The sequence below is a fragment of the Tupaia chinensis genome, unplaced genomic scaffold (assembly GCF_000334495.1).
Source record: "Tupaia chinensis unplaced genomic scaffold, TupChi_1.0 Scaffold145093_1, whole genome shotgun sequence".
Lineage (NCBI taxonomy): Eukaryota > Metazoa > Chordata > Mammalia > Scandentia > Tupaiidae > Tupaia > Tupaia belangeri.
Window position 1 is genome coordinate 1,584,849 of NW_006204954.1, and position 11,533 is coordinate 1,596,381.

Below are 11,533 nucleotides of genomic sequence, written 5' to 3' on the forward strand. Positions count from 1 at the left end.
AATGTTTATTGCATAAAACAAAATTATGTTGTTTCCACAATCCTTTTTATCACTTTGGTTCTGTTTAAAAATATGTTTCAAAATGGAAGACTTCCCAAAGAGTACTCATGTGAAATCTTACCAGTAAATCTGATCAGGGATTCTGGTAGTAGAAAATATTCAACACTTCTTTGCTTATTTGTATAAGATGTGTAAGAGTAATTTGTGGGACCAGCAAGTGGCATGGTGGTTAAGGCGCTGAACACTCCCACATGGCCGACCAGAGTTCGAGTCCTGAATCTGGTGGCCTGCTTTCTCACTTCCTCTCTCTCTCACCCTCTGTCTCTCTCTGATCAAAACTAAAAATAAATGAATGAATAAATAAAATAAATAATTATTTTTTAAAAAAGAGTAATTTGTGATAGTTAAAGGCTTAGGTTGCATTTAAATTTCAGCAAAAGAAATTTAGTTATATGGGGCTGGCAGGTGGTGTGGTGATTAAAAGCGCTGAATTCTCATATGGTCGACCACAGTTCAAGTCCCAGACCTGACAGATTGCTTTCTCACTATCCCTTTCTCTCTTTCTCTGTCTGTGGTCAAATTAAAAGAAATAATAATAATAATAAGTGGAATTAAATAAATAAATATTTTTTTAAAGAAAGAAATTTAGTTGTAAATTTAGTAGAAAGAATGAACAGGGATAATGTATACGTGATGCATAAGTGAGTGTTACATTATCCCTGAAAGAATTCAGAGCACAATGGGAATCAAATAAATAGGGGTCTGGTTACTTTTAAGTTGGTTTATATTAATGATAAAAGAGTTTATCAGTGAAACATGGAAAATTCTGTCACCTTTTTAGGCGAAAGTTTTGACAAATAGCAAACTCTGATATCTCTTTTTTTTTTAACTTTCTTTTGAGAGGTTTTTGCTGTAGGGCATGTGCGCTCGCCAGAAAATGAGAAATCACCTCCCAGGGGAGATAGCCATGCCACATTCCCCTCTCCTCCGCTCTCCCTATGGGATCATGGGCACGCATACACAATCTCATGCCCACCGTGAGTTCAAGCCACCGGGTCTGGGACTCAAACCGCGGTCAACTACATGGGAGTCCAGCAGCGTAGCCATTATGCCATCTGCTGGTCCTAAAGCTCTGATATCTCTACATAGTCTTAAATATAAGAACTCTGGACTAGATGATTTTTCGTGCCCCTCCCATGATTTTATGCTTTAAGACATCATCTATGTATTTTATGGTAAAGGATTTTTTTTTCTTTTCAGAGTAGTTATTTTGGTCCATGGATGTACACTAGGCCAATCTGTGTTAGTTGAGTCGAGGCATCTTCCTTCACTGCCTTTCTCCTTCCTGTCGCTAGCCTGGGTATCTGGAAGGTGGACTAAGCTTTCAATGCCATATTAAGCCTACTAACCTTTTTGTATTTGGTTACTTACCTTTCTTAGAGTACCATTTCTAAACTGAAGTAAACTGAATCCCATATCGTTTTAGAGATTATGGTGTAGCTATCGAGTGTGTATTCTTATGGCTTTATTTTTCTTTTCAAGGTTGAAGAAATGGTGCAGAACCACATGACTTATTCATTACAGGATGTAGGTGGAGATGCCAATTGGCAGTTGGTTGTAGAAGAAGGAGAAATGAAGGTAATTCCCACTGAATGTTACAGGTTGCTAAGTGTAGCTCTGTTTTAGTCATGTTATAATTGCTATTAATATGTAAGTAAATAGAGAAATTTCAAATTACTTAAAAACAAATCATTACATATGATGAAAGAAACACCAGATATTGAGAAATAAAGTCTTTTTGTTTCCTTGATTGGACTTTTACCAATTTCTTTATAATCATAATATTAAATATATGGCAACCATTCTGTTTGCCTAGGCCATAGTATAAATAAAATTTGGAGGTATAGGTATAAATGGGCCACAATTAGTACATGGCCCTCTATTTGGATATTTCTGTATCTCTGACTTATATTATATGCAGAATGCACTGACCATTGTATCTAAATGTCACTTTGTTCTCTACCTTTTTGGTCTGGACTCTCTTCTTGTCCTTTCTCTCACTACATCTTTTCTGATGTTTAGACATTGGTCAGCTAATCTTATTAACATCCCTAAACATAAGAAATAGAAAATAAGGGACCAGCAGTTAGCATAATGGCTATGTCGCTGGACTCCCACGTACTCGACCGTGGTTCAAATCCCGGACCCAGTGGCTTAAAACCCACGCCTGGTGTGTGTACATGCGTGCCCAAGATCCTGAGAGGAGAATGGAGGAGAAGGGATTGCGGCGTGACCATCCCCCCTGGAGGGGGTGATTTCTCACTTTCTGTCTCTCTGTCTCTGTCTGTCTGGTGAGCACACGCACCCTGTAACAAAAACCTCTCCAAAAAAAAGAAATAGAAAATAAGATCAAGTTGGCTCCAGTTAAGTGGCATGGTAGTTAAGGCAGTTGGATCCCACAGGGCCAACCACAGTTTGAATCCCAGCTCAGCAGCTTGAAAAACATGCTGGTTGCATGCGCATGCACTCAAAATCCTGACAGGATGGAGAAATGGAGGAAAAGAGATTACAGTGTAACTACACTACAGTTTAGGGGAGGGGTGCTTTCTCCCTCACTCTGTGTCTGTGTCTATGTCTGTCTCTGTCTCTCTCTCTCTCTCTGGAGAGCAGCCTGGCCCTCCAGTAAAAAGGGGGAAAAAAGATACTTGCCTCCATTTGATAATGTATTGACTCCCATCTGATAATATACTGAATGAAGAACATAGATGAGTAGTAGAGAAGGTTAGAAAAGAAAGAGGCTCTATGATCCAAAACAATTAGATTGTTTTACAACAAGGAGAAGCATTTGAATCTATCTAAAAATGGAAACAAGGTTGAGACAGAGGTGAGGTAAGGGCATTTAGACATGAAATAATTGAGTAAAAACTTGAAAGCAAGTTTCCTATTCAGGACTTTTGAATAGACTTCTGTTATCCAGACTTACTTCAGCAAGTACAGCAAGTAAGGTATAGTATTATAGACTGGGAGTCCCTCTCCTCTTGATTAGAAAACAAATTAAGAAGTAAGACAGAAGAGACAGACAATGAAATATAAGAATGTTCACTTGATTTCTGATTAAGTTGATCGGAGAGAACAGCTTTTAGATCAGCTGCCACAAAGTCTTGCTAATATGTTACTTCACAGTTGAACGAATTGTTCTGACATAGCTAGACAATCATAGGTCTTGTCTACAGGAGCAAGTCACATGCTTTCTGCAGAGAAGGGGCTTAGTCCAGGTCTGCCTTATTTTCTCTCCCGTGCTCACAAGTGACTGATAAGGCCGCTTCTCCTCTAAAGAGAAGAGAATGAGGAAAGGCCAGGAGTGATCATGTACCTGAAATGAAGAGTAGAGAATAAGTGTTCATACAGCTCACAGCATTAGAGAGAGAAATCCGGGCTAGACTATGGGGAGTGTAATGTAACCCACTAAGGAATATAGTGTACTGTGTGGAGCAATCGATTAGCCACTGTATGCACAGTTTCATTTTAGAAAAATTAAGCAGATAGGGAAGAAACTGAGACCAAGAAGAACACTTAAGATTATCAGGCATAAGGTGATGAAAGCCTAACCAGAACAGGTAAGCAACAGTAGAAAATTCAGACTGTTGGATATTATGGAGAAGATTAGTAATAAACTTAATAGCTATGTGAACTATGAGGGCAGGAATCAAAAGTCTGGATCTTTCAGTCTGGGAAAATGGTGGTCCCAGTACTATAAATAAACATGTAAAAGAATGTAGGTTGGTGAGAGTTTGTAAAAGATACACTGTGGGGGGCCAGCAGGTGGCGTGGTTAAGGCTGTGGGCTCTCACATGGCTGACCACAGTTCCAGACCCGGACCCAGAGGCTTTAAAATCACACCGGGCACATGTACAAGCATGCCCAAAACCCCAGGAGACTGGTGGAGAAAGGATGTGATGTGGCCATCCCCACTTAAGAATAATCTCTCTCTCTCTCTCTCTCTTAAAGTTCTTAACTTTAATGAAATGACTTTGGAAATAACGTACATTTCCATGACACCAACACTAGTTTTTGGGGCCACAGTAAAATACACAGAATTACATCCTTAATTAATATGTATGCCAATATTTCAAGCAGTAATTTCTGTTACATAAAAAACAAAATCAAGAAAGCAACCACTAAACAAAAGAGACCCATAGCTTCAGACAAGGCAAATCCCAGGATAGCATAGGAGAACAGTTGCTGCTGCAGCGAAGGGTTTCTGGCATAACCAATGATAAGGCTGCCAAAGACTGTTCCAATACCAGCACCAGAACCAGCCACTCCTACTGTTGCAGCACCGGCACCAATAAATTTGGCAGCAGTATCAATGTCTCTGCTGATTGCACTGGTCTGAAATCCCCTCTGGGTTAGCTGAGAGGCACCATTCTGGGCCCCATTAAATACCATAGAGCCCTCTCCAGTCCTTGCCTCAGGTCGCGGTAACACTGATGCAGAAATTGGTCTGTACACAACTCTGGATCCAGCTCGGATCAGAGCGGGGGAGCAGGTGAGCTTGGCGCAGGCGAACATCTTACATACTTTGGGGAGGCGTGGCTAGAGGACTCGGATGACAAGTGTCGTGGGCTCCTCTCCCACTCTCTTCTCGGGAGGTGGCGGCGGCAGCTACGGCAGCAGAGGTCGAAGGAGTGGGCTCTCTCTCTTAAAAGCACACGCACCCTATGGCAAAAAACCCATAAGGAAACAAACAAACTGAAAAACATACAGTGTCTTGCCTCCATAGTCATTTCATAAATTGAAAGCTCATTCTCCCCCAATACACACATTCCTTCATTTCTAAAAAGAACTTATCACAGAGTTCTCTAAAGTACCAGACTCTATAACTTTGAAATAATTCATTCTCTCAGTACTTAAGGTACACAGCCCCAGCATTTAAAGCAGAGTAGGCCCATTTATAATCTTTTTGCTATTTTAGCTTTCAGTTATTGATTCAACAAATAGTTGAATGCCTACTCTGTTTCAGATACTGTTCTAGATGCTAAGGATACAGTACTGAGCAAAGCAGCCTTAAATCAGTATCCTTAAGGAGATTGTAGTTTTAACCAGTCTTATTTGACCTTCTTAGCCATGTTATCAGTCTTTGAGAATGTTTGGTAACTAATGCCTAGTTTATTTATTTTTGTTTGATTTTGTCTTTATATAAGGAAGTTTTTTTTTCTTCTTTTAGAGAGTTGTTTTTGCTTTTGTTTTGGAGAGGTTTTTGCTATAGGGCACATGCCAGAAAGACAGAGAGACAGAGAGATAGAAAGCTAGAAATCACCCCCCGGGGGGGATGGCCACACCACAGTCCCTTCTCCTCCATTCTCCTCTCAGGATCTTGGGCATGCACACACACGCACCCAGCATGAGTTTAACCACCCGGTCCGTATAAAAGGAAGTTTTATTGATAATCATTTACCTTAATAGTTTCAGAAAGAGAAACAGATTAGCTCAGTCCAACATGATTGGCCATTGGCAAAATCTGGTCTGATTGCTAAGGATTTAATTTGGATGCTTTTAATACTTAGCCATCTAACACTTCAAACATAATTCAGAATAAATTCATCATCTCCTTCCCTTTCATTTTAATACCACACCTTCCTCACTTAATGTAGCAATATCTTCAAATATGGAAATATCTTCATTAAATATGATTCTAAGAGGAACAGGTTCCCTGGAGAGTATAGCATGAGGACAGTACACAAAGAAAAACTCAAAACTCTATGATAATTGGGAACCAGCAGTTAGCGTAATGGCTATGTCACTGGACTCCTAAGTAGTCGACCGCGGTTCATTTCCCGGGCCCGGTGACTTAAAACTCACGTTGGGCGCATGTGCATGTGTGCCCAAGATCCCAAGAGGAGAATGGAGGAGAAGGGATTGCGGCGTGACCATCCCCCCTGGGGGGTGATTTCTCGCTTTCTGTCTCTCTGTCTCTGTCTGTCTGGCGAGTGCACATGCCCTATAGCGAAAAAACCTCTCAAAAAAATAAAAAATAAAAAAAAAACTCTATGATAATTTACTAGCCTTAGGAAATAAAACCTTTTAATATATTAAGCAAATCCAGTTATAAATGCACTAAGAGGTCTATGTGCAGAGGGTCTGGTATCATAACTGAAAATGGCCAGCTATTTTCTATGTGCATAAGAATGGTGCACCTAGCCCAGCACTGACTCTCAGAAGCCAAAAGTGTTTTCTCAGCTGCAGGCCACGTACAAGAATCCGTCTTCATCCTTGTCCTTCTCGTAAAGCTATCCCATAATTAGGCTGGACTGTGGAACTCTCTTATCCTCAAACAGAAAGATCGCCTTTTCAGAAGGAAGCTGGATCCTTTACTTGATGATCTAGTGATGTCAAATGGAACCAAGTACTTCCATTTGTCAGTGTCAACCATCTGAGAGCCTGAGACTTTTTCCGCAATCACCAGAAACCAGTCAGGTATTTCTCTCAGATATTCGTAGATTCCACACATCTGTGTTCCAGCAAGTTGTTCTCCTTGAAAATCCACTTCATGCAGGCAGGGAACAGAGGATGGACCCAGCTCTTGGAGCCGCGGAGCTTTGTACACTGACCACAACAATGGCAGAGGCGGTGATGCCAACAACTACCTATTTTTTAATCTGCTACAGGACACATGTGCTCACTGTAGAAGGAGATAGTAAGGGGGATAGGGCGAAAGTACCCCCCCATGGGGGATAACCACACCAAATCTCTTCTCATTCATCCCTCCTTTTGGGATTTGGGGCATGCAAAAAAAACATATGCCTAGCGTGTTTTTCAAGCTGCCAAGTCTAGACTTGAACCTTACTCAGCCATGATCTAGCTACTTTAACCACCACACCATCAGCTGACCCATAATGCCTAATTTAAAGTAATATATTAAATAGTTCACGATATTCATTTATTATATGTGCATGTTTACAACTGAAGTTTACTTTGTAATTTTAAATATTTTTAATTATTTTATTTTTTAATTTATTCATTCATTTATTTCGTAATTTGGCCAGAGAGAGACAAAGGGTGAGAGTGAAAGAGAAAGGAAGTGAGAAAGCAAACCACCAGATTCAGGACTCAAACCCTGGTCGACCATGTGGGAGTGTCCAGCACCTTAACCACCACGCCACCTGCTGGTCCCATAATTTTAAATATTTTGTGTTATCTATAGTAATAATTTGAAATCAGAAATTTTCTTTTAGCAGAATGTGTTTTATAAATAGATATTTTTAAGTAAAACTAAAAAGCAGCTAAAAAGTTTACTTTTAATTTTTTACTTTAAGGGTCGGATTTTTAATTTTCAAACCAGTTTTTCAATATGTCTTCTTTAGGTATACAGAAGAGAAGTAGAAGAGAACGGGATTGTCCTGGATCCTTTGAAAGCTACTCATGCAGTAAAAGGAGTTACAGGACACGAGGTCTGCAATTACTTCTGGAACGTTGATGTTCGCAATGACTGGGAAAGTAAGCATCGTTATATATTTTGATCTAATTATTTTTAATTTAATGTCAAATCCAAGCTGGTTTTCTGTACCTGACCTATAGTTTACCAAATCAGTGTAGAAAATATCTAGAGAGTCATTTAGAGGACTAATCAAACCTTATAGCACATCACTATAAGAAACACTTCCCATTGTATCGCATCATTTGGTATGACATCTCTGTTTTCCTGCATCATAGGTTGGTAATGTTATTTCTCATTTTACATATAAATAACGTAAAATGTAGATAGGTCAAGTGACTTGTCAGAGGCCACAGAGTTCATTAGTGGAAAAACCAGGACTGAAATGGAAGGTGTCTATTTCATCATCTACTCTTACCTAAGCTGTTGTTTCCATGGTAAATCCTAAATGAGTCCTGCTGTAGTAGGTTTAGACTCGTTCTTAGTGTGCATATGTGCACATGACTGCTCCTTGAACACCAAATTTCATAAATACAGATACTTCTGAACATCCTAAGATGTTTATTATTGTCAGTCTGTATCTTAGTCTGCTATCTTGTTGCAAACAGAACTACTTAAGACTAAGACTTTAAAGAATAGCAATTTATTTGTCTCATGATTCTGGTGGCTGAAAAGAATCAACGTGCCATCACAACATGAGGTAAGAGGGTCATGAGCATGTGCTGAGAGAGATAGTGAGGACATCCATGATCCTTTTCTAACAACCTGCTCTTGTGAGAACTAACCCCTTCTTATGAGTTTTAGAACTCCTTGAGTCTTAACAAAACAGCATGAATTCAATGATCATTAATCTATGATCCAAACGCCACATATTAGGCCTCACCTCTTAAAGGTCTCACAACCTCCCAGTACCATAACAGTGGGGACCAAATTGCAAAACATAAACCTTTGGGTCAAAAACATCATCTACGCCATAGCAATTTGACTTTTTTTCCCCCCACAAATCAAGTTACCTAAGCCTAGATAGAACAGTTTATTTAGGTCCAATAAATTAGAGAGGAGGATAGAATGATAATGTTAGAGAATTATTTGAACCCAAGTAATACAGTGGTTAGAACAGCTTTCTTCCTGTGGAATTTAGATATTGGAAAAAGGAAATGAGACTTCCTGGTTATCAGACCTTACAGCTACCATCTATAGCCCAAATAAAGAGTGTTCACTACCTTCTATCTGGATTTAGCCTATGTAGGACAAGATCCTGTTTATTTTGCCATAATGTCTATTTGTAATTGACTTTCAGCATAAGTGAATGATCATATTCTAGTAAAATGAAATACATCTTTTTGTCTACTAATACTATTCTCTTCATTTCAGCAACTATAGAAAACTTTCATGTGGTGGAAACATTAGCTGATAATGCAATAATTGTTTATCAAACGCACAAGGTAAAGATCTCCCCATCCAAACCAAAAAGATTTCACTGTAGTTCAAACTTGAATCTATAATTTCTTTGAAGTAAAATTTGACTGGAAACTAAATGCCACAAAATATTTGACATTTGATATGTATTTATGAAGCTCAGTCTGTCATCTTAGACATCTCATGTGTAATCATTATGAGCTTTGCTTCATTCTGAGTGGTAGCAGCTCAAGAAATGTGTAACAGTGACGATTCTGGAGCCAGCCAGTCCTGTGGTGGTTAAGACTGCTGGATCCTATGTGGCTGACTGCATGGTGTGCCTTCTGGACCCAAAACTTTGAAGAAACATGCCAGGCACACACATGTGCATGCCAAAATTCCAAAAAGAGTAATGGACAAGTGATTGTAGTGTGACCATCACCCATGGAGGGGGTTCTTTTTGATTTCTCTCTGTCTCGCCAGTGAGCACTTGTGCCCTCGGGCAAATTTTTTTTAAAAATTCTGTTTTAGCATATTGATTTTGGGATCTACAGTGAAATCTAAAACTGAATAAATGTTAAGGTATCAATTAATTGTTCTGTAATTTGTAATGAAAATAAATGAGTAATAGGTCAGAATCAGAAAAACCTTATTATATGGAGATAATTGATCCTAGAAAATAACCTACTGAAGATATTCCTTTGGTAAACAATAGATGGAAAGGAGAGAGAGGGTCATATAAATTGTGTTAGGATTGAAAACTAAAACTAAAAGTGTTGGGACTGGCAGGTGGTGTGGTTGTTAAAGGCACTGGATTCCCACATGGGAATTCAACACGGTTTGAGTCCTGGACCTGGCAACTTGCTTTCTTTTCTTCCCTTTCTCTCTCTCTCTCTCTCTCCATCTCTGGTCAAATTTTAAAATAATAATAATAACAAATGGAATTAAATAAATAAATAAATGAACTAAAAGTATTAAAATAATGTATTTTATATGCAACAAAAATTGAGTTAGTTATAATTGTCAGTAATTCTTTTTAAAAAATCAAATAATACTATATATCATTCCCTTTACATTTTTTTTTTTGTAATATAGTTTTGTTGTTGTTATTTTTTAGAGATTTTTGCTATGGGGCACATGCACTTACCAGAGAGAGAGAGAGACAGAAGTGAGAAGTCACCCCCTGAGGGGATGGCCACACTGCAATCCCTTCTCCTCCGTTCTCTCAGAATTTAGGGCACACATGCACATGTACCTGGTGTGTTTTAAGCCACCGAGTCTGGGACTTGAACCACAGTCAACTATGTGGGAGTCCAGCGATGTACCCATTATGCCATCTGCTGGTCCCGTTTATAACATAATCTTCAAGAGCTACTTTTCTGTTGAATTTAAGTCATTCTCATTCTGTAAATTTTTATCTTTTTTAACTTCTTTAGTTTTAAATTTGCCAAATCTTCATTTATTATTCTCTCTATATATACTTACCCGAAAATGCTTTTATTAACTTTATGAAATTTTGTGATTATCGGATGAATCATTTCACTTAGCAAACAATTTGTGTTGTATTGATACTGAATTGTTGGCTATGTATTAGATTCAGTAATTAGGAAAGACACGGTGTGGTATAGTAAGGACTGAGTTCAGTTACGCATACCATACATCCCAAATAAAAGTAACTTAAATAGGATAAAGATTTTTCTGTCATTTAAAAGTAGGCAATCCTGGTAATCAGGGATCTAGGTTACATGTCATGTATGTTTTTTCTTACATACCTTAAAATTGTAATAATCCAAATGATTTAGAATTCTTTCAAATGTGATTATGATTGTAGAACAGTCTTCTTTCCTCTAAAGTCTGGTTTTTAAATCTTGGAGTCTCTGAGCAGACTATACCAAGGACTATGGAGATTGGAGATTAGGGGATTTTTACTCAATTTTTACCAAGTTTCTGTTTGGAGTTTGATAAATTTCAGAAATAATGGTGATGCCTACATAGGATTGTGAATGTAATTAATACCACTGAATTGCACACTAAAAATTGATTAAAATGGCAAATTATATGTACATGTGTGTTTATATGTGTGTATACACACACACAAGGACTTTTAGTTTTTTTTATTTCAATTTATTTATTTGCATTCATTCACTGTACATCATTACAGCATACAAAATGAGATTTTCCATCCAGATTACACTGTATATTGTCTCAATCAAGCACATCAACAAACATGTTATTGTCAGCAAATGAACTTCCATTTCTTGTTTTCTGTATGTTTTGCTTTTTTTCCCCCCGCATCCTTGATTCCCTATCTCTTACCCTCTGCCGTCTCCCACTCTCCTCCCACACTGTCGCTGGTTTCTATGTTTGCTTTCTATACTGTTTTCCCCCCACATTTTATTGAATCACCAAAGACCCTAATCAACCCAAATACCCTCATAGCAAACACAGGTGACACACACATTTCCATGAGCACAAGTCTAACTTTACGCATCCTATAAAGTAGCACCTAGCTGGGGCTACATATCCTACTGCAGTCATTGAATAGATATATATTTTTTCCCTGAAACTTTTTTTTTTGTAACTCAATTTACATTCCTTCCCTAAGCATCATCACAGCACACAATATGCAATCTCTCATCCAGTACACACTGCATAGTGACTCAATCATGCACATTACAAAAAATTTTCCATTTCTAGTTC

General features: G+C 38.4%; 1 protein-coding gene and 2 pseudogenes across 2 annotated transcripts in view; 1 reads left to right on the plus strand and 2 right to left on the minus strand.

Annotated features, from left to right (window-relative positions):
• Positions 1 to 11,533, plus strand: part of CERT1 (ceramide transporter 1) — a 145,896-nt gene that overhangs the window by 121,447 nt on the left and 12,916 nt on the right. For both annotated transcript variants that reach the window (XM_006167785.3, XM_006167784.3), the window contains 3 exons: positions 1,543 to 1,638; positions 7,365 to 7,497; positions 8,810 to 8,880. In XM_006167785.3, coding sequence (XP_006167847.1) covers positions 1,543 to 1,638; positions 7,365 to 7,497; positions 8,810 to 8,880 — 300 coding nt within the window. The remainder of the gene's footprint in view (positions 1 to 1,542; positions 1,639 to 7,364; positions 7,498 to 8,809; positions 8,881 to 11,533) is intronic.
• On the minus strand, positions 3,985 to 4,606 carry LOC102476618 (ATP synthase F(0) complex subunit C3, mitochondrial pseudogene; annotated as a pseudogene).
• LOC102476208 (gamma-aminobutyric acid receptor-associated protein-like 2 pseudogene) lies at positions 6,003 to 6,624 on the minus strand (annotated as a pseudogene).